This window comes from Salvelinus namaycush, chromosome 2 (genome assembly GCF_016432855.1).
Source record: "Salvelinus namaycush isolate Seneca chromosome 2, SaNama_1.0, whole genome shotgun sequence".
NCBI lineage: Eukaryota > Metazoa > Chordata > Actinopteri > Salmoniformes > Salmonidae > Salvelinus > Salvelinus namaycush.
Genome location: NC_052308.1, coordinates 11,096,811 through 11,120,521, shown reverse-complemented (window position 1 = coordinate 11,120,521; position 23,711 = coordinate 11,096,811). Strand labels below are relative to the sequence as shown.

Sequence of the window (23,711 nt, the reverse complement as noted above, 5' to 3'; positions counted from 1 at the left end):
ACTATTAGGATTATAATTTCCTCCTCATATTGTAGCCTACAATATTTGTCTCCACACACTGAGGCCTAGGCTATTGATGGACTCAAGACAAGGTCCTTTTTATTGATCTCAGATTCTTAGTTTGTCAGTGTCAAAGTAGCCTGCCATTTCGATCATTTGTGCGGTATTAAAAAAGATTCTGACAAAGTCTTCAGTCAAGTAAAATTATGTAGAATTGTATGAAATGCGTTTATAAAAGGACACATTTTTCCAGACCCCAGGCTACTAAAAATGTTCCCCATGTGTGCAGCTTCTGTAAGTGCCTTTACTCTACTGCTCGATGCCACTACGCATATGCAATGAAATGTATGCAATGCTTTATTATAAAGGTAACTTTTATCCTCATGTGTTCCGGTACCTCAGAACTCCACAAGTCACCCCCCTCTCGCGCTCACTTTTTGTTCCAGCACCTCCCGATTAAAAAATTAAGTTCATTTTTGCTCAAAACCACAGCCATCATTATTATATTGCCCAGCATGCTCTATTGCAGGTTGATTTTCAGAATTGTTTGTTTCAATACCTGTGTTTTTGCATGCACATTGGTTGATTCATCTTATGCTACACAAACAACATACATTTTCTAAACTAATCCAATGTGTTAGTAGTTGGACTTATTGCACCCAGTTCTGAGATGGCTATTCCAGTTTATATGATTTAGGTCGTCTTAATAATCAATCCTCCCTACTCCAGAAGTAATTCTGAATGCAGGATGCAGATGATTAAAAGTTCCAATTGTTGGATATCCTCACTCTAACTGTTCTCCAATAGGAACTACACATCACTTTGCAAGCCAGCATAATGTGACTTGCAGGCTTGATGTGGCCTGTAAACCAGGAGTTTCAAACTGCTGCGTTAGGGTGTAACTAAGCCCTCAAAGAAAGGCCTTATGTATCTATTATGTAATGCACTGTCATAAAGAGTTTAATTTAAAAAACAACATATTCACTTAGACACACAATTGGTGAAAGCTACAAGACTGAAAACCATTGACTACAACATATATGTGTCTGTCTCTAACAAATACAGTCATGGGTGGTAACTACAAATCACTCGATAAGCACACTGGGAAATATGCAAAAAGGTCGAATAAATTCTCAAGTTGAATTGTATGTACACTCAACTCCTAAAATCTAAAGTTGAGTGAACATACAATTCAACTGGAGAATGTATTTTGGTTCAGCTACAGTAAATGCCCAAATATTGAGCAATCTCACAATCCTATTGCAGCTGGTTGCCATACAATTGTACGTTGAATCAACATCTTCTTAATAAAAAATTAAAAACATTTAAATTGAAAACACTCATACGCATAATGAAAATGCTTTATAGGCTACACGTATAAAGGTATGGGTTATTGAGAATAACAATGAATTACTCAAACAGTTATGAAAAGAAAACTAATTTACAGAAAAGAAAACCCCATATGACCTAAAAAGGCATGTTAGCCAAATGAGTCAGCTTGCTCAAAACAAGGTGATATATTCATATTGATAAGATCAATTGAAATTACAAGTTCTCTGCCACATGGAATAAAATGCTTTAATCTAAAATGTAGTCAGAAGAGGGCATGACTTGAGATTTTTTGAGTTACTTTGTTACTCATTTATAAACAATTTAGTCAACTATCTGCAGTATAAATGAGAACTATAAGTCATATAAGTATTTGATTAGTCATCTATTATAAACATAATTTCACGAAAGTGAGCAGCATGAACTGCCAAACTGCCACTGAAACTGACCGAAGCCAGTAAAATCAGCAGTCATTTGCTAAACTTATTTGTTGAATCAGAGTGCACAAATAGTTTGTTTAATTATCTTGGTTCTATGTGTAAATGAGTATGTGTGTATTTGTGAATACTGTATGTGGATATGCGAGTATCTATATTTGTCTGTGTATAATAATAAGAATGTGCTAAAGTATGTGTGTGTGTTTGAGTGAGTGTTAGAGAGAGGGAGAGACTGCAAGAGCGAGAGACAGGGAGAGAGTTAGTTCACTGCCCCTCTGCAGGCTGGTGTGTGAGATTCCGCTGGACTCTGATCTTGAGGTGTATTTAATCTGAATTCCGTGGGCTCATCAGGACCGAGTTACAAAACTCCTCCTATAGAACCAGAAAGAATGTGCAACGCATACTGTTCTGCATGAGGCACAAAGGCATGTCTTTAGAGGTGGGGGCAGGCATAAAAAAAGGCAGATGAGGGATTTCTTTAGAGGCTGGAGGGCAAAGAAGGTATTTTGGAGCTCCATCGGATACTGGAGGGGGGGGGTGGAGGGGTTGGTAGTCAGCAGTTTTAGTCAAGGGTGTGGGAACGCTGTTGAGAAGCATGAGGTTAAGGAGGCATGTCCTTCACAAGCACATCCTGAAGTCAGTGCCAAGGTTCAATATGTAATGTAATCACCACAAGATTATAGTTATTTTGTTCAGATCAAAATGCCTAATATTGTTTTTGATCACACGTAGACAGAAGACAAGGGAAAACATTGTTATTTTTATCTTATATTGTTGTCATAAGATTGTAGAATAACACACAACATTATACACTGAGTGTACAAACAATTAAGAACACCTGCTATTTCCATGACATAGACTAACCAGGTGAATCCAAGTGAAAGCTATGATCCCTTATTGATGTCACTTGTTAAATACACTTCAACCAGTGTAGACAAAGGGGAGGACACAGGCTAAAGAAGGATTTTTAAGCCTTGAGACAATTGCAACATGGATTGTGTTTATGTACCATTCAGTGGGGGAATGGGCAAGAATAAATATTTATGTGCCTTTGAACAGGGTATGGTAGTAGGTACCATGTGCATCGGTTTGTGTTTTTCACGGTCAACAGTTTCCTGTGTGTATCAAGAATGGTCCACCACCCAAAGGACATCCAGCCAACTTGACATAACTGTGGGAAGTACTGCAGTCAACCAGCATCCCTGTCGAATGCTTTCGACACCTTGTAGAGTCCATGCCCCGAAGGATTGAGACTTTTCTGAGGGCAAATCAATACTGTTCCTAATATCTGATATACTCAGTGTATATTAACTAATTGTATGTAGACGGTCACGGATCACAATTAGGTGGTCATGGATTGTGAGCTATGGGTAGGGGGGTGAAAGTGGATAAATGTATTGCAGTCCAGTAGAACATAGAGCCAGTCACTGCTTGGTGACATAATGTATTTGTGGCTAAGCCATCTCCATGACCTTCTTAATCCAGTCCACATAGACAGAGACACGGATGAAGATGTTAGGCTGGCCTGGGTGTCCACAGCGCCTCATGGGGATGATCACTCCCTCAAGCACCCAGCAGTCACTGTTCTGACAGGCCAGAGGGCCCCCATAATCTCTCTGGGGGTCACATTGAAAGAACACATCACTGTTAGATCATTGTCACACAGCAGAACTTTCCTGCTATGTGGGACATTTAAAACGTGTAGTGTATTTGAGGTTTAAAAGGCTTCTGAAGTTTGAAATTTCAGACTTGATTTTTCCTTACAAAAAATGTATCAACCCCTACAAATATTTCCATTAATTATAATCCACATAATAATTCACATTGCTGCAGGATTATTTTCCTTCAGTAGCAAACTGGCTCAAATTAAGATCATACATCTGTACATGTTGAGTTTGGCTGTATGTCACATAATTAATATCCTAAAATAAAGTTATCTTATCATTCTCGCTCACCATCAATCTCAGTCTCTCTCATACAAACAAACCATTGCTCATAGACAGATCCTACAACTCACAAACACACCGAACCTACCTCACAGGCACCCACCCCACCCTGGAAGGAGTTGGTGCACATCTCGTTCTCCCGAACACGACCCCGAAAGTAGTTGTTACAATCCTTGTTGCTTAGAACTGGTATTTGAGCCACATTGAGCACAGAGTCATCTGTAGAAGTGCCTAAGAAAGTGAGAGAGAAAGGGAAAGAGGGGGAAAGGAGGATGAGATAGAGAGAACGAGACAATGAGGAAGAGGAGGGCATATGCTGAGTGGTACTGGAAATAACAACACTATCTTTTGGTCCAGGATCTGAAACACTCTAATTTACATGCTACATTAGTAAAGCAGATACTTCATAACTTCAAGGGCAGAAAACATTTCATAAATTTGGTTCAGATGTTTTTCCTGACCATGTAATCTGACCTGGGTCAACTCGGACCCTGGTCATATGCTCGCTTCAAGGGAAGCAACACTGAACCATGCATGAGAGCATCGCCATAGCCAATGTGAGTAAGACCTTTAAACAGGTTAATGTTCACAAGGGCGCGGGGCCAGACGGATTACCAGAACGCATACTCAGAGCATGCACTGACCAGCTGGCAAGTGTCTTCATTGACATTTTCAACCTCTCCCTGACCCAGTCTATAATACTTACATGTTTCAAGCAGACCACCATTTTTCCTGTGCCTAAGAACGCCAAGGTAACCTGCCTAAATGACTATTGCCCCGTAGTACACATCTGTTGCCATGAAATACTTTGAAAAGCTGGTCATGGCTCACATCAACGCCATCATCCTAGACACCCTGGACCCACTCCAATTTGCATAATGCCCCAATAGATCCACAGATGACGCAATCTCTATTGCACTCCACAATGCCCTCTCCCACCTGGAGAAGAGGAACACCTATGTGAAAATGCTGTTCATTGACTACAGGTCAACACTGTAGTTCCCTCCAAGCTCATCACTAAGGTCAGGACCCTGGGACTGAACACCTCACTCTGCAACTGGATCCTGGACTTCCTGACGGGCCGCCCCCAGGTGGTGAGGGTAGGCAACAACACATTCGCCATGCTAACTCTCTACAAGGGGGCCCCTCAGGGATGCGTGCTTAGGCCCCTCCTGAACTCCCGGTTCACCCACAACTGTGTGGTCGCGCAGGACACCAACACCATCATTAAGTTTGCTGACGACACGACTGTGGTAGGCCTGATCAACGACGACGTTGAGACAGCCTATACATTTACATTTACATTTAAGTCATTTAGCAGACGCTCTTATCCAGAGCGACTTACAAATTGGTGCATTCACCTTATGATATCCAGTGGAACAACCACTTTACAATAGTGCATCTAAATCTTTTAAGGGGGGGGGGGGGTTAGAAGGATTACCCCCTATAGGCAGGAGGTCAGTGACCTGGCAGTGTGGTGCCAGGAACACAACCTCTCCCTCAACAAGACAAAAGAGCTGATCGTGGAGTACAGGAAACGGAGGGCCGAGCATGCCTCGTCCACATCGATGGGGCTGTAGTGGAGCAGGTCGAAAGCTTCAAGTTCCTCAGTGTCCACATCACTAAGGAATTTACATAGTCCCCACACACCAACACAGTCGTGAAGAAGGCACGACAACGCCTCTTCGTTTGATTTGTAATGCAGCTATAGGATGGTGGTATATAAAAGGACATTATGAAGGAAAGATATAATGAATACAACAGGAGAAATATGATGAGGCTAATATATGGAAGTTTAAACTACCACAAGAGCAGAAATTTAAAAAAATGTAACTGAAAGATGGTGCTCAGATCTTGCACATGATGTTGCACAATGATTATTGTCAATAAGTCACTGTTTAAGTCAAATTATGATATATTTGGGCTTGAAGTGGGAAATCCGAAGTGAAGACTTTTGATTTTTGTTTGTGCAAATGTCACATATACGCCGGGAGTCAGGAAGCAGGCGCAGAAGATAAACAAAACACGAGAAGCGTACAGGCCGTGAATGAAAACAAAGCAATACTGCCTGATGACTGAGGCTACTGAGGGCTAAATAAAGGGAAGGTCATCAAGGTGATGATGAAGTCTAGCTGTGGGTAATGATGGGGAGCAGGTGTGGGTAATGATGGGGAGCAGGTGTGGGAAATGATGGGGAGCAGGTGTGGGTAATGATGGGGAGCAGGTGTGGGTAATGATGGAGAGCAGGTGTGGGTAATGATGGAGAGCAGGTGTGGGTAATGATGGGGAGCAGGTGTGGGTAATTATGGAGAGCAGGTGTGGGTAATTATGGAGAGCAGGTGTGGGTAATGATGGGGAGCAGGTGTGGGTAATGATGGGGAGCAGGTGTGGGTAATGATGAAGAGCAGCTGTGGGTAATTATGGAGAGCAGGTGTGGGTAATTATGGAGAGCAGGTGTGGGTAATTATGGAGAGCAGGTGTGGGTAATGATGGGGAGCAGGTGTGGGTAATGATGGGGAGCAGGTGTGGGTAATGATGGGGAGCAGGTGTGGGTAATTATGGAGAGCAGGTGTGGGTAATTATGGAGAGCAGGTGTGGGTAATGATGGAGAGCAGGTGTGGGTAATGATGGAGAGCAGGTGTGGGTAATGATGGAGAGCAGGTGTGGGTAATGATGGAGAGCAGGTGTGGGTAATGATGGAGAGCAGGTGTGGGTAATGATGGGGAGCAGGTGTGGGTAATGATGGAGAGCAGGTGTGGGTAATGATGGAGAGCAGGTGTGGGTAATGATGGGGAGCAGGTGTGGGTAATGATGGGGAGCAGGTGTGGGTAATGATGGGGAGCAGGTGTGGGTAATGATGAAGAGCAGCTGTGGGTAATTATGGAGAGCAGGTGTGGGTAATGATGGGGAGCAGGTGTGGGTAATGATGGGGAGCAGGTGTGGGTAATGATGGGGAGCAGCTGTGGGTAATGATGGGGAGCAGCTGTGGGTAATGATGGGGAGTAGGTGTGGGTAATGATGGAGAGCAGGTGTGCGTAATGAAGATGACTAACGACGTTGAGCACCGGAGCGGGAGTAGGCGTGACAGTCAGTGTTTCCCCTATGATATGACGTTTCTTTTCAGGGCTAGATTTTATTTCAGTGTTACCACCAACCAGCAATTAATCAGAAACACCTGCAAAGTTCTTCCTATTCGTGAATGACCCAAACAGCTTTTCGCCTTAGCACCTCCACTTTTTTTACCAGACAATTTACATAATCTATTGGATAATTTGTCAATTTTCACATATTTTTTGCTAGTCTGTGTGTGTATATATATATATATATATATATATATATATATATATATATATATATATATCTGTTATTTCATATATATATATATATATGAAATAACAGATATGTAATCATGTAGTAACCACAAAAGTGTTAAACAAATCAAAATATATTTTATATTTAGAAGCTTCAAAGTAGCCACCCAAAGCAGCCTTGATGATAGCTTTGTATACTCTTGGCATTTTCTCAACCAGCTTCATGAGATATTCACCTGGAATGCATTTCAATTAACAGGTATGCCTTGTTAAGTTAATTTGTGGAATTTCTTTCCTTCTTAATGCGTTTGAGCCAATCAGTTAAGTTGTGACTAGGTAGGGGTGGTATACAGAAGATAGCCCTATTCGGTAAAAGACCAAGTCCATATTATGGCTACTTTGAAGAATCTAAAATCTAAAATAGATTCTGATTTGTTTAACACTTTTTTGGTTACTAGATGATTCCATATGTGTTATTTCATAGTTTTGAAGTCTTCACTATTATTCTACAACGTATAAAATTGTAAAAAAAAAAAAAAAAAATAAAACTTGAATGAGTAGGTGTGTCCAAACTTTTGACTGGTACTGTATATATATAATTGTCTATCGTATAATGAACAGGCACCCACAAAAGACAATTCAAGGAACTTGTTTATCTATTTTGTTGTGCTGTTGTTACATTTGTATTGGTATTTTGTGTCCGATGTGCTCAGGGTGTTGTTACATGTTATTTGAGACGTGAATCAGGAGCAAAGTCATTCAAGTCTATCATTTCACTTCCTTTGTGAGAACCATGAGCAAGGACTTGGCATTTCTGTACTGCAGCCAAAGCCTGCCAGAAGCCTACCTACAAAAGGTTGCACCGTGTCCATTACAATGTACAAAAATGCATGTGTCTTAGGGAAGATGCCAAAACTTTGGAGATAACATTAGATGGCGAAATCAAAGACACTAGTTTCCAAGTAGTTCTCTCTAAATGCTTATGACAAATCCTGCGCCAGAACCAGCCTAGCCAACTTGCTAATCTTTTGAATACGGTGTAATATAAAATAAAAAAACAGCAACAACTGATAACTTTAGCTAGGTAGATAAGGTTAGCAAGTTGGCTAGCTAAGGTTAGCATGCCTGATAGCTACACTGACTCCATATGGAAATTCCCACAACGTTCTTTCCCACCCCCAATTAGTGAATACTGTATGTATAAGTAACCTGTGTCATTCTTCGGAGGTGGAACCTAAACAAGCAGGAATTACACCGAAATAGGAGCGGCATTGCCCTCTGGTGGGTGCCTTTAAAGATTCATATGGAGGAATGTGAGTAAATAATATTGAAGTGTTACAATTATGAGCATAGCTCTACTTTACCTTGAGTTTCCCCCCAGCCTGCGATCTCACAGAGGGTTCCTTCTGGAACTATGTAGCGTTCAGGGGGCAGGCATATCTGAGACACACGCTCGTTAAACTGGGCATGGCTAAGGAAGAGGAGGAGGAGAAAGAGCATCAGACTGAGCTGAATGTGGATTTAAATGGGTTTTCTGTTAAATCATATTGGGTGGTCTAGTTGGAAAAGTGGTATGATAATATTGCTTGGGTACTGTACGATATACTGTATGTGTACGATATACTGTACGTGTGTACCGTATGTGGTTAGTGTGTGTGTGTGTGTGTGTATGTGCGTCGCTGCATGCACGTGTTTGTGTGTGTACGCACTATTCCAGTTGTAGCATGACCAGCTGGGACTCAGAGGGTCCACAGACGATCTTGGTGAGAGGGATAGTCTGTCGGTCTGGCTCTCCTACTATGGGGTTACGAAACAATGTCCCCATCATGGCCGAGTACCCCGGAAGGTCAACATAGCTGCACATAGAGGAACACACACTGACCAACGATCCTCATCACATTCAAGAGATTTATACCATTTGAGGTTATTTTAGGCTTGTTGTTTTAGAGTCTAGATCTGGTTCTTTTAAAAGGTATTGGATTTGACACTTTTTTTTCATTTTACTGTGTTTGAAAAAACAACAATAACATGTAAATGCTTTATAAATCATAAAGCATACCAAGAGGAGAAACACTGCTTAGTACTGATCACCCATTTGGCGCTAACCAGGGAGCCTCCACAGAAATGGTTTCCTTTCCTGCACACAAGGAGAGAGAGAGAGTTCATGAATACTGGGCTCTAACGTGGAGAGAGGGAGAGAGATTATGAAGACTAGGCTCTAACAAGGGGAGGGAGAGAAAGAGAGAGATTATGAATACTGGGCTCTAACGTGGAGAGAGAGAGAGAGATTATGAAGACTAGGCTCTAACAAGGGGAGGGAGGGAGAGAGAGAGATTATGAAGACTAGGCTCTAACAAGGGGAGGGAGAGAAAGAGAGAGATTATGAATACTGGGCTCTAACGTGGAGAGAGAGAGAGAGAGAGATTATGAATACTAGGCTCTAACAAGGGGAGGGAGAGAAAGAGAGAGATTATGAATACTGGGCTCTAACGTGGAGAGAGAGAGAGAGAGAGAGAGATTATGAAGACTAGGCTCTAACAAGGGGAGGGAGAGAGAGATTATGAAGACTAGGCTCTAACAAGGGGAGGGAGAGAGAGAGAGAGATTATGAAGACTAGGCTCTAACAAGGGGAGGGAGAGAGAGAGAGAGATTATTGATGCCTTATTGCTGTTGGTCCCATTTCATTTTTGTTATGAAGACTGGGGTCTAACAGGGGGAGAGAGAGAGGTTATGAAGACTGGGGTCTAACAGTGGGAGAGAGAGGTTATGAAGACTGGGGTCTAACAGGGGGAGAGAGAGGTTATGAAGACTGGGGTCTAACAGGGGGAGAGAGAGAGGTTATGAAGACTGGGTTCTAACAGGGGGAGAGAGAGAGGTTATGAAGACTGGGTTCTAACAGGGGGAGAGAGAGAGGTTATGAAGACTGGGTTCTAACAGGGGGAGAGAGAGAGGTTATGAAGACTGGGTTCTAACAGGGGGAGAGAGAGAGGTTATGAAGACTGGGGTCTAACAGGGGGAGAGAGAGAGGTTATGAGGACTGGGGTCTAACAGGGGGAGAGAGAGAGGTTATGAAGACTGGGGTCTAACAGGGGGAGAGAGAGAGGTTATGAGGACTGGGCTCTAACAGGGGGAGAGAGAAAGGTTATGAGGACTGGGCTCTAACAGTGGGAGATAGAGGTTATGAATACTGGGCTCTAACAAGGAGAGAGAGAGAGGTTATGAGGACTGGGCTCTAACAGGGGGAGAGATAGCTTATGAGGACTGGGCTCTAACAAGGTGAGAGAGAGGTTATGAATACTGGGTTCTAACAGGGAGAGAGAGAGAGAGAGAGAGAGGTTATGAGGACTGGGCTCTAACAGGGGGAGAGAGAGAGATTATTGATGCCTTATTGCTATTGGTCCCACCATTTTTGTTATATGTATACTTTGACAATGTAAGTAATTTTACTTGGCATGTCAATAAAGTCCACTGCACTGAATTGAATTGAGAGAGGTTATGAAGACTGGACTCTTACAGGGGGAGACAGAGAGGTTATGAAGACTGGGCTCTTACAGGGGGAGACAGAGAGGTTATGAAGACTGGGCTCTTACAGGGGGAGACAGAGAGGTTATGAAGACTGGGTTCTTACAGGGGGAGACAGAGAGGTTATGAAGACTGGGCTCTTACAGGGGGAGACAGAGAGGTTATGAAGACTGGGCTCTTACAGGGGGAGACAGAGAGGTTATGAAGACTGGGTTCTTACAGGGGGAGACAGAGAGGTTATGAAGACTGGGTTCTTACAGGGGGAGACAGAGAGGTGATGAAGACTGGGCTCTTACAGGGGGAGAGAGAGAGGTTATGAAGACTGGGCTCTTACAGGGGGAGACAGAGAGGTTATGAAGACTGGGCTCTTACAGGGGGAGAGAGAGAGGTTATGAAGACTGGGCTCTTACAGGGGGAGAGAGAGAGGTTATGAAGACTGGACTCTTACAGGGGGAGAGAGAGAGGTTATGAAGACTGGGCTCTTACAGGGGGAGACAGAGAGGTTATGAAGACTGGGTTCTTACAGGGGGAGACAGAGAGGTTATGAAGACTGGGCTCTTACAGGGGGAGACAGAGAGGTTATGTAGACTGGGCTCTTACAGGGGGAGACAGAGAGGTTATGAAGACTGGGCTCTTACAGGGGGAGACAGAGAGGTGATGAAGACTGGGCTCTTACAGGGGGAGACAGAGAGGTTATGAAGACGGCTGTCTCAGACTGACCTGTCTCTGAGACTGACTGTCCAGGGAGAGTTTCCAGGAAGCCCACCAACAATACGCAGTATTGGACTCTTGGCCAAACGATCCTCTCTCTTTCCACACTCATTAAACTCCACAATCTCTGTGCACACACACACACACACACACACACACACACACACACACACACACACACACACACACACACACACACACACACACACACACACACACACACTTACTTCAGTTGATGAGTAAAGTTGTATACACACGTCCACTTCCAGAAAATACTTATTTTTCATTGTAGTTACATATCCCTTTAAAAGCTCACCTGATGGCTCAATGATGGACACTTTCTCCCCAGCTGTTCAAACAACAATAACCAGAATAATTATTTAATCAGTTTATAACAACACAAACCCATAGAGGGATTAGTGCTTTGAGCAAAATGTATGAAAATAGCTTTATAGTGTTAGTAAGTTAATATTGTAATCATTAATATTAATAATAATATTAGGCCTACTATTAGAGCATAGAGATAAGAGATGATGAGTGACAGAGTAACAAGAGAACGATATGGAGAGAGGAATGTGATGCCTGAGGGCACAGAGTTATGGGAGGAGGGGAATCTTTACCACATTGCTTGATGGCACAGTAGTCAAACTCTGTTTTGGGGTCAGTAGTGTAGCACCAGGGTCCGTGCTGGTCCCCATCTGGGTTCCGGCAGTAGTTCTCTGTCAGGTTGGCATCAGGGTGGGTCCCTGGGTTTATCCTGGAAAACCACAGTACAGTAAACCTACCTATGCATGGCCCAGGAGACACTTCTACAAACACCTGATACTATCCCATAAATAAATATATATTCAGTTTCCCTCTTTGACAAAACCAAATAGACCTGCCTTTTATGAATTCATGATTTATTACATTTTTCATACTTTGTTTTGTGAGGCATGTTGACACTCCACTTCTGACAGGTGATGCCCTTACGCGTCTTACGGACTACACCCCTGTAGTTTTTACCATTTTCATGGTAGCAATCTAGGGTGTGGGGAAAAAGGACAAAAAAACATGATTACAGATACCAGGGTTGGGATCAATTCCATTTGAATTCCAGTCAATACACTAACATTCCAATTCCCTTTTCTCTTTAATGCTTTCAATTAGAAAAATGTGGAATTGGAATTTGGTTAACCTTACAAAACTACTGGAATTGTAACCCCCAACCCCTTCTTTGTGTTATTAAGTAGACTTGTGTTTGAGGAACCTAGATTGCATTGAGAGAGCATCGGGCCCATTGAAACACCAGAGGGCAGTGTACCCTCAGCTTCAATGTCGTCTGCACAGCGTTTGATCTGTAAACAAAGAGCCGTCCTCATCTCAGGCACAGACGTGAAGCACCAGGGCGCCTCGGATCCATCTGGGTTACGACAGTAGTTCTCCTCCAAGCCCCTGGGAGCAATGGTACAGTACAGACAATAAGTATAGCACACAAAAACACATGGATCATTATTCATGGGTAAATACAGTATGTTGGATGTATGCTACTGACTCTGTCGCTCTGGACACGTGATTCTGCTATGACTATATTGTAAATGTACTCTAGGAACATAAATAACTAGACCCAAGATCAGCCATTCATGTAGATACTCATCTCAATAAACTTTACTTCACTCCTCATACCATCACTCACTGGTCATCGTCCCACCTCTCATCCCTTTAAGCATCCCACCTCTCATCTCTTTAACCATCAGTCCCACCTCTCATCCCTTTAAGCATCCCACCTCTCATCTTTTTAACCATCAGTCCCACCTCTCATCCCTTTATCCATCAGTCCCACCTCTCATCCCTTTGAAGAATCAGTCCCACCTCTCATCCCTTTGAAGCATCAGTCCCACCTCTCATCCCTTTGAAGAATCAGTCCCACCTCTCATCCCTTTGAAGAATCAGTCCCACCTCTCATCCCTTTGAAGAATCAGTCCCACCTCTCATCCCTTTAACCATCAGTCCCACCTCTAATCCCTTTATCCATTAGTCCCACCTCTCATCCCTTTATCCATCAATCCCACCTCTCATCCCTATAACCATCAGTCCCACCACTCATCCCTTTAACCATCAGTCCCACCTCTCATCCCTTTATCCATCCATCCCTCTATCGCCTGTTTTTCTGGCTTACTTGCATTCGTAGGTGTTTGGGTAGAAGGGGTGCTCATGCGGGTACTGGGCGTCCCAACGCTGACAGGCGATACCGCCGGTCGTCTCATTTACTTTACCGCGGTAATCCTCCCCGCGACCACGGAAACAGTTTGTGGTGTAGCTGGACCGGAGGCGTCTCTTTGTAACCACAGCTAGAGTGAAGGGAGAAAGGTGACAATATGAGGGTCAATATAGATTGTATTACATTGTTATAACAATGGAATAGTGTGAATTAATGGACTGGGTGGATGTATGAGGGGGAAAGACGTACAGCACTTGCTGATCTCGCAGCGCTCTCTCTCCATATCAGGGTCTGTGGTGTAGCACCAGGGAACAGGGGAGGCGTCTGGGTTACGGCAGTAGTCATCATCCAAGCTCTTATCTGGATACCTGGAATGCACATGTACAATATTCCAGCACAATGTTAGGAACTTCTCAATTGGAATGATTGATTGTTCTCTACTCTGTTACAGTACTAAATATTGATTAGACAGGAGTAATACTGGCCGTATACAGTGCATTCGGAAAGTATTCAAACCCCTTCACAGCGTCCCTGCCGCTGAAAAACATCCCCACAGCATGATGCTGCCACCACCATGCTTCACCGTAAGGATGGTGCCAAGTTTCTTCCAGACATGATGCTTGGTATTCAGTCCAAAGAGTGAAATCTTGGTTTCATCAGTCTGGGAGTCCTTTAAGTGTCTTTTTGACAAACTCCAAGCGGGCTGTCATGCGCCTTTTACTGAGGAGTGGCCACTCTACTGACAGGTTTGGATTTATGAACTTTAAATTCTTATTAATCACTAGCTGTAATAGAGAAACGAGGGGTGCCATAGCCGAGGTTCTACACCAGAGGTTAATGATTATCTGTAAGAGGAAAGTATATGGTGGGGGCAATTGAGCTTGGAATGTACTGAGTGTAGAGAAAGAGATCACATGTGACAGGCATTGATAAGGGGAGAGAGCCATGGATTAGTGATGAAGGGGGCGAGATCAGGTCAGGTCACGTTAAGGGAGAAATTAAAGTTTATGGCCCGTATCACTTAGTGTCCTGCTTAGCAGTAAAAATACAATGTTTGTACAGATGTGTAGGAGGAGCCTAGGAGGAATGCTTAAATATCAGTGCTTGTGTGAAAAGGTCTTTGTCTAATGCAGCTGTATTGATCCTCTGGGAAGAATAAACTTGGTTAAGATTTCATAGTGTCCGTAGAGTTTTTACTCTGAAAATTAGAGCCTAACAATACCATAAAGGCCTGATTGGTGGAGTGCTGCAGAGATGGTTGTCCTTCTGGAAAGTTCTCCCATCTCCACAAAGGAACTCTGGAGCTCTGTAAGTGTAACCATCAGGTTCTTGGTCACCTCCTTGACCAAGGCCATTCTCCCCCTGATTGCTTAGTTTGGCCGGGAAGCCAGATCTAGGAAGGGTCTTGGTGGTTCCAAACTTCTTCCATATAAGAATGATGGAGGCCACTGTGTTCTTGGGGACCTTCAATGTGGCAGAAATGTTTTGGTACCCTTCTCCGGATCTGTGCTTCAACACAATCTTGTCTCGGAGCTCTACGGACAATTCAGTTGACCGCATGGCTTGGTTTTTGCTCTGACATGCACTGTCAACGGTGAGACCTTATATATACAGGTGCGTGCCTTTCCAAATCATCTCCAATCAATATCATTTTCAACAGGTAGACTCCAATCAAGTCATAGATACATCTCAAGGATGATCAATGGAAACAGGATACACCTGAGCTCAGTTTCGAGTCTCATAGCAAAGGGTCTGTATACTTATGTAAATTAGGTATTTAAAAAATATGAACTTGCAAAAATTGATAAAAACCTGCTTTCGCTTTGTCATTATGGTTCTGTGTGTAAATTGATGAGGGAAAAAAAACAATTTAATCAATTTTAGAATAAGGCTGTAACGTAACAACATTTTGAAAAAGTGAAGGGGTCTGAATACTTTCCAAATGCACTGTACAAAGGCATGTAGGCCTACAACAAAAAGCATGTAAAAGAGTGGAGTGGTAGTGGTGGTAGTGGTTGTAATGGTTGTGGTAGTGGTTGTAGTGGTGGTAGTGGTTGTAGTGGTGGTAGTGGTTGTGGTTGTAGTGGTGGTGGTTGTAGTGGTGGTAGTGGTTGTAGTGGTGGTAGTGGTGGTTGTAGTGGTGGTAGTAGTGGTTGTAGTGGTGGTAGTGGTGGTTGTAGTGGTGGTTGTAGTAGTTGTAGTGGTGGTAGTGGTGGTTATAGTGGTTGTAGTGGTGGTCATAGTGGTTGTAGTGGTGGTCATAGTGGTTGTAGTGGTGGTTATAGTGGTGGTAGTGGTGGTTACAGTGGTTGTAGTGGTGGTTGTAGTGGTGGTTATAGTGGTGGTGGTTGTAGTGGTGGTTGTAGTGGTGGTTGTGGTGGTGGTGGTTGTAGTGGTGGTGGTTGTAGTGGTGGTAGTGGTGGTTGTGGTTGTAGTGGTGGTTGTAGTGGTGGTGGTGGTTGTAGTGGTGGTGGTGGTTGTAGTGGTGGTGGTTGTAGTGGTGGTTGTGGTTGTAGTGGTGGTTGTAGTGGTGGTTGTGGTGGTGGTTGTAGTGGTGGTTGTTGTGGTGGTGGTGGTTGTAGTAGTGGTGGTTATAGTGGTTGTAGTGGTGGTGGTTGCAGTGGTTGTAGTGGTGGTAGTGGTAGTGGTGGTGGTTATAGTGGTTGTAGTGGTGGTTATAGTGGTGGTAGTGGTGGTTATAGTGGTGGTAGTAGTGGTTGTAGTGGTGGAGGTTATAGTGGTTGTAGTGGTGGTTATAGTGGTGGTAGTGGTGCTGGTTGTAGTGGTTGTAGTGGTGGAGGTTATAGTGGTTGTAGTGGTGGTTATAGTGGTGGTCGTTGTGGTTGTAGTGGTGGTTGTAGTGGTGGTTGTAGTGGTGGTTGTAGTGGTGGTTGTAGTGGTGGTTGTTGTGGTTGTAGTGGTGGTTATAGTGGTGGTAGTGGTGGTGGTTGTAGTGGTTGTAGTGGTGGAGGTTATAGTGGTTGTAGTGGTGGTTGTAGTGGTGGTTATAGTGGTGGTTGTAGTGGTTGTAGTGGTGGTTATAGTGGTGGTGGTTGTAGTGGTTGTAGTGGTGGAGGTTATAGTGGTTGTAGTGGTGGTTGTAGTGGTGGTTATAGTGGTGGTAGTGGTGGTGGTTGTAGTGGTTGTAGTGGTGGAGGTTATAGTGGTTGTAGTGGTGGTTGTAGTGGTGGTTATAGTGGTGGTTATAGTGGTGGTGGTTGTAGTGGTGGTTATAGTGGTGGTGGTTGTAGTGGTTGTAGTGGTGGAGGTTATAGTGGTTGTAGTGGTGGTTGTAGTGGTGGTTATAGTGGTGGTTATAGTGGTGGTGGTTGTAGTGGTTGTAGTGGTGGAGGTTATAGTGGTTGTAGTGGTGGTTATAGTGGTGGTCGTTGTGGTGGTTGTAGTGGTGGTTATAGTGGTTGTAGTGGTGGTTATAGTGGTGGTGGTTGTAGTGGTGGTTATAGTGGTGGTGGTTGTAGTGGTGGTTATAGTGGTGGTTATAGTGGTGGTGGTTGTAGTGGTTGTAGTGGTGGAGGTTATAGTGGTTGTAGTGGTGGTTATAGTGGTGGTCGTTGTGGTGGTTGTAGTGGTGGTTATAGTGGTTGTAGTGGTGGTTATAGTGGTGGTGGTTGTAGTGGTGGTAGTGGTAGTGGTGGTGGTGGTGGTGGTGGTGGTTGTAGTGGTGGTGATTGTAGTGGTAGGTGATAATAGCGCTGGGTGGACAGACATACTTCTCAGGCTGGTAGATGTGTTGGTGTGGGTACTGCTGGTCCCAACGTTGGCACTCTCTGCCACTCACTGTGTGGTCAACCTGACCCCTGTAGTCTTCCCCATTACATGTGATACACACCTCTGTGCACAAACCCAAACACACACAATTTGTAACAACACTGTGTTGTTCTCTGTGATCAAAACAGACATGTTCTCTGTGATCAAAACAGACATGTCCACTGTGCCTAACAGACATGTCCACAGTGCCTAACAGACATGTCCACAGTGCCTAACAGACATGTCCACTGTGCCTAACAGACATGTCCACAGTGCCTAACAGACATGTCCACAGTGCCTAACAGACATGTCCACAGTGCCTAACAGACATGTCCACAGTGCCTAACAGACATGTCCACAGTGCCTAACAGACATGTCCACAGTGCCTAACAGACATGTCCACAGTGCCTAACAGACATGTCCACTGTGCCTAACAGACATGTCCACTGTGCCTAACAGACATGTCCACTGTGCCAAACAGACATGTCCACTGTGCCTAACAGACATGTCCACTGTGCCTAACAGACATGTCCACTGTGCCTAACAGACATGTCCACTGTGCCTAACAGACATGTCCACTGTGCCTAACAGACATGTCCACTGTGCCTAACAGACATGTCCACTGTGCCTAACAGACATGTCCACTGTGCCTAACAGACATGTCCACAGTGCCTAACAGATATGTCCACTGTGCCTAACAGACATGTCCACTATGCCAAACAGACATGTCCACAGTGCCTAACAGATATGTTCAATGTGCCAAACAGATAATAAGTTAAAATACAATACATACACACATAGTGTTATCACATTAACTTTAGAAACATTTGCAGTTGCAATCCTTCAACTGCAGGAACTTTTGAACAGAATGGGATGTACCATCTTTGCAGTGGGGGATATTGCAGGTCTCATAACGCCGTTCTGGATCAGTGGTGTAGCACCACGGCCCGATGCGGTCCCCATCTGGGTTCCTGCAGTAGTTCAGCTCCAAGCCATTAGTGGCTGTGGGTGTCCATCTATGACAAGTTTAGAAACAGCATGTGTGTGAGAGAGACAGAGACATATCGTATTATATATTCTTCTGGGTCATGTTTTCAGCTTCCAAACTACAACTCTCAGAAATCGATGGGATGATATTACCTGTGATCGTGTGGGAACTTTGACCACCACTGTTGACAAGTATGGCCACTTTTTGTCATGAACACCTTGCCTCGATAGTCTTCTCCTTTACCCACAATGCACTTTCTTACGTAGACTGCACATCACAGAAAAAAATAGCTATTTTCAAACTAAAATCACAGCATACTACTAACACAACACATTTTTTATAAAATTACATAAATGACAGAGAACATGACCTCACTTTGACCACAAAGCTTACCCTTCTTCTCATAAAGGTCACAGTTGACGTTCCTCTTGACCTCTGCGTTGCTGCCATCCTCCACCCATGGCAGCTGTTTACAGGTGATGGAGGGACGCGTCTCGTAGTTGAAGGCTCTGGTGAAATTAGAACCTCCTTCATTCGTCAAAGTACATTTACACATGGAATACCCAGAATTTGCCTTAGTGAGAAGGTGCTGCCAGCAACAGACAATATACAAACAGAATAGAAACACAAGTCCACATAGACATCATACAGAGTATTCAATATCGGTACAGTAAACATAAAACTGGAGTTTAGGCTGATTGCAGTGGGAATATACCATTTAAAGAGGGGATACTTCTATATAATTTAGAATTTAGAATCATTTCGAATCCCACCATACCTTCTCCGCTATGCAATCTGGTTTCAGAGCTGGTCATGGGTGCACCTCAGCCACGCTCAAGGTCCTAAACGATATCTTAACCGCCATCGATAAGAAACAATACTGTGCAGCCAGAGGCTTTCGACTCTGTCAATCACCACATCCTCATCGACAGACTCAATAGCCTTGGTTTCTCAAATGAATGCCTCGCCTGGTTCACCAACTACTTCTCTGATAGAGTTCAGTGTGTCAAATCGGAGGGCCTGTTGTCCGGACCTCTGGCAGTCTCTATGGGGTACCACAGGGTTCAATTCTTGGACTGACTCTCTTCTCTGTATACATCAATGATGTCACTCTTGCTGCTGGTGAGTCTCTGATCCACCTCTACGCAGACGACACCATTCTGTATACTTCTGGCCCTTCTTTGGACACTGTGTTAACAACCCTCCAGACGAGCTTCAATGCCATACAACTCTCCTTCCGTGGGCTCCAACTGCTCTTAAATACAACTAAAACTAAATGCATGCTCTTCAACCGATCGCTGCCTGCACCTGCCCGCCCGTCCAGCATCACTACTCTGGACGGTTCTGACTTAGAATATGTGGACAACTACAAATACCTAGGTGTCTGGTTAGACTGTAAACTCTCCTTCCAGACTCACATCAAACATCTCCAATCCAAAGTTAAATCTAGAATTGGCTTCCTATTTCGCAACAAAGCATCCTTCACTCATGCTGCCAAACATACCCTTGTAAAACTGACCATCCTACCGATCCTTGACTTCGGCGATGTAATTTACAAAATAGCCTCCAATAGCCTACTCAATAAATTGGATGCAGTCTATCATAGTGCTATCCGTTTTGTCACCAAAGCCCCATATACTACCCACCACTGCGACCTGTACGCTCTCGTTGGCTGGCCCTCGCTTCATACTCGTCGCCAAACCCACTGGCTCCAGGTCATCTACAAGACCCTGCTAGGTAAAGTCCCCCCTTATCTCAGCTCGCTGGTCACCATAGCAGCACCCACCTGTAGCACGCGCTCCAGCAGGTATATCTCTCTGGTCACCCCCAAAACCAATTCTTCCTTTGACCGCCTCTCCTTCCAGTTCTCTGCTGCCAATGACTGGAACGAACTACAAAAATCACTGAAACTGGAAACACTTATTTCCCTCACTAGCTTTAAGCACCAGTTGTCAGAGCAGCTCACAGATTACTGCACATGTACATAGCCCATCTATAATTTAGCCCAAACAACTACCTCTCCCCCTACTGTATTTATTTAGCTCCTTTGCACCCCATTATTTCTATCTCTACTTTGCACATTCTTCCACTGCAAATCTACCATTCCAGTGTTTTACTTGCTATATTGTATTTACTTCGCCACCATGGCCTTTTTCTTGCCTTTACCTCCCTTATCTCACCTCATTTGCTCACATTGTATATAGACTTATTTTTCTACTGTATTATTGACTGTATGTTTGTTTTACTCCATGTGTAACTATGTGTTGTTGTATGTGTTGAACTGCTTTGCTTTATCTTGGCCAGGTCGCAATTGTAAATGAGAACTTGTTCTCAACTTGCGTACCTGGTTAAATAAAGGTTAAATAAATAAAATAAAATATAGGCAGAGGGAGGGATGTTGCCATGGCAAATATATACAATGTTGTTCAGAGGTCTACATAGTGCAAATCACAGGAGGTTGGTGGTACCTTAATTGGGGAAGACAGGCCAGAGAGGAATGAGTGGAATGGTATCAAATACATCAAACACGCCATCTGTTTGATGCCATTCCATTCACTCTGTTCCAGACATTATTATGAGCTGTCCTCCCCTCAGCAGCCTCACTGGTGCAAATGCCGTATAGTGCAGATTTGTATTAGAGGTCATTGATGACAAGGTACAGTAATTGGTTCAATGCAAAGTCACTTACACCACATGACCAAAAGTATGTGGACACCTGCTCCTCAAACATCTCATTCCAAAATCATGGGCATTAATATGGAGTTGATCCCCCTTTGCTGCTATAACAGCCTTCTACTCTTCTGGGAAGGCTTTCCACTAGATGTTGGAACATTGCTGCGGGGACTTGCTTCCATTCAGCCACAAGACCATTAGTGAGGTCGGGTGATTAGGCCCGGCCCGCAGTCGGCGTTCCAATTCATCCCAAAGGTGTTCGATGGGGTTGAGGTCAGGGCTCTGTGCAGGCCAGTTCTTCCACACCGAAAGGGCCTTCCCCAAACTGTTGCCACAAAGTTGGAAGCACAGAATCGTCTAGAATGTCATTGTATGCTGAAGCGGTAAGATTTCCTTTCAATGGAACTAAGGGGCCTTGGCCGAACCATGAAAAACAGCCCCAGACCATTATTCCTCCTCCACCAAACTTTACAGTTGGCTCTATGCATTGGGGCAGGTAGCGTTCTCCTGGCATCCTCCAAATCCAGATTCGCCCATTGGTGAAGTGTGATTCATCACTCAATATAATGCGTTTCCACTGCTCCAGAGTCCAATGGCGGCGAGCTTTACACCACTCCAGCCAAAGCTTGGCATTGCGCATGGTAATCTTAGGCTTGTGTGCGACTGCTCGGCCATGAAAACACATTTCATGAACCTCCCGACAAACAGTTATTGTGCTGATGTTGCTTCCAGAGGCAGTTTGGAACCTGCTAGTGAGTGTTGCAACTGAGGACAGACGATTTTTAAGCTCTTCGCGCTTCAGCACTCGGCGGTCCCATTCTGTGAGCTTGTGTGGCCCACTACTTTGCGGCTGAGCCGTTGTTGCTCCTACACGTTTCCACTTCACAATAACAGCACTTACAGTTGACCGGGGCAGGGCAGAAATGTCCAAAATGGACTTGTTGGAAAGGTGGCATCCTATGACGGTGCCACATTGAAAGTCATTGAGCTCTTCAGTAAGGCCATTCTACTGCCAATGCTTGTCTATGGAGATTGCACGGGTGTGTGCTCAATTTTATACATCTGTCAGCAACGGGTGTGGCTGAAATAGCTGAATCCACTAACTTGAAGGGGTGTCCACATACTTGTGTATATATAGTGTAATTCCTATGAGCCCGCTGGCCGGTTGATGAGAGCCACAGATTGGGGGAAGAAGAGGGCCACAGCATGGGGGAAGAAACTGTTCAGGTGGAGGCCATTTTTTTCATGATTGACCTAGGGCTCTATTCATTCTGTAAAGCTGAAGCGTTACAGATTCCGTGCTAGAAATGTAAAGGTAATTTCCGATTGAGCCGACATATGCAGCATTTACCGTGAATGCAGCCTTTAAATTGCAATCACACTGTCAAGATGAACTTCCTCAATGTTGATTGAATAGGGCCCCTTAACCGTCTGCCAGTGGAGAGTCTTTAAAAGATGGGGTGTCCAGGGTTGACCATGATCTTACCTGCACGCTTCCTTGTCCAAGGAGTTTTCATGTAAGCTTGTGTTATATTTTTTAAGAATTCGGGGGTACTCTGACTGGCACTCAAACCTGTGTCCAACACCTTAACCGCTAAGATTGCTAGGTGTTGTAGTGAGGTCGTACAACACTCCAGGGTACCTGCAGTCCAGTGTATTTGAGCATCGTCTGGCACAGTCATCCAGCGTCAGCCCTGGGAGTATCAGCACCCGTGCAGAGTTCCAGGAGGTAGGAACCAGTTCCCTTCCCTCGGAACGCTGGAAGTCATTCAGAGGGCAGCGGGACCCTATGGCCAAACACAAAAAACACAGTCCTAATGCCTAATGGGACTTGTTATTCATTCAATCTAACCACTATCTTACTGGAGTTTATTACAAATTAGGGTTGTTTCAGAAAGGCTTTGGTTAGAAGTTCTAACTTACAACCACTAGGCCTATTTACTGAATTCTGAAAAGTACGACATGTGTTGGGTACCCAGCTGTCTGTGTGTCAGCTATTCTCCTGAACAACATTTGTGCATGGGTCTGACTGGGCACATAAGACCTTTGGACCATTACACCATTTTTGTGAAGCTTACACGGGTGGACAAGTGTCTCCTTTCCCCTATCAAAACTCTTCAACTGACAGAATCACCCATTTGACAGAATGCAGTCAGTAAAATTACAGTATACATTACTGATCCCATTAATAAGCAAACTAAACTGCCACCTTTTGCTGCAGTCACTTCTATACTATTCCTTTGTAAAATGAGCTGACCAACAACTCAACAATAAAATCAATAAACCAATTCCAGTTACATTAAAATAGATACTAATTGGCACATTAATCTACTGTCAATTATCTCCAAAATAGAATTAAAAAAAACGTTTTTTTTCTTCTTACCTATGACCAATCCCCTCCAAAAAGCCAGGAAAACACAGGAAATAATAAGTTGCATGGCTAAGGTAAAGAATGAGAGCAGTGCTGAATGGAAGCAGATACGAGGATTTTTTTGTCAGTTCTGGAGTTCCTCTAGGCTCTGGTTGTCGTGTTTCAACGAAATTGATTAGGGTAGAACACGGTGAAAAATTAAGAAGCCGATAAAAACAATATATTGTGGTGTTTACTGGACGGGAAAATCCAAAGTTACGAAATCAGTGTGAATAATGACTTTATCCCGTCCACCCACACGTGAACATGTAACAAGCTTAATCAAACAGAGCCGCTTACCCCAAAAAGACAACCAATCGATAAGTCCATTAATCATTAATACAATGTAGCCTAAAATATCAACTCAAGTCAGTGTAACACTTTATTTATGAGCCTCGGCAATACGCGTGATCACC

The 23,711-nt window shown here is 44.0% G+C and overlaps 1 protein-coding gene across 2 annotated transcripts; it reads right to left on the bottom strand.

Moving 5' to 3' along the window:
* Positions 1-937: 937 nt before the first annotated feature.
* Positions 938-23,575, bottom strand: LOC120058869 (hepatocyte growth factor-like protein). 2 transcript variants are annotated; one of them, XM_039007612.1, is made up of 18 exons: positions 23,269-23,575; positions 22,528-22,672; positions 18,606-18,721; positions 18,365-18,479; positions 18,104-18,240; positions 17,188-17,308; positions 13,706-13,824; positions 13,415-13,586; positions 12,506-12,690; positions 12,177-12,279; positions 11,877-12,013; positions 11,573-11,605; positions 11,266-11,383; positions 9,083-9,160; positions 8,733-8,879; positions 8,388-8,494; positions 3,801-3,943; positions 938-3,382 (listed from the first exon to the last, which is right to left on the bottom strand). In XM_039007612.1, exons 1-18 carry the CDS (start codon positions 23,321-23,323, stop codon positions 3,221-3,223), a joined length of 2,193 nt encoding a protein of 730 aa, XP_038863540.1. In that variant the 5' UTR covers positions 23,324-23,575; the 3' UTR covers positions 938-3,220. The 2 variants fall into 2 exon arrangements, with proteins under 2 accessions (XP_038863540.1, XP_038863548.1); XM_039007620.1 differs by having other exon boundaries at positions 12,560-12,690; positions 23,269-23,574.
* Positions 23,576-23,711: the final 136 nt, after the last annotated feature.

Excerpts from the sequence above, each read along its gene's own strand:
- LOC120058869 (XM_039007612.1), bottom strand. The coding sequence starts at position 23,323 with ATGCAACTTATTATTTCCTGTGTTTTCCTGGCTTTTTGGAGGGGATTG. Across the intron at positions 22,673-23,268 it reads TTGGAGGGGATTGGTCATAG|GGTCCCGCTGCCCTCTGAAT; the intron begins GTAAGAAGAAAA and ends GTTTGGCCATAG. Across the intron at positions 8,495-8,732 it reads GTCATGCTACAACTGGAATA|CCATGCCCAGTTTAACGAGC; the intron begins GTGCGTACACAC and ends CCTCTTCCTTAG.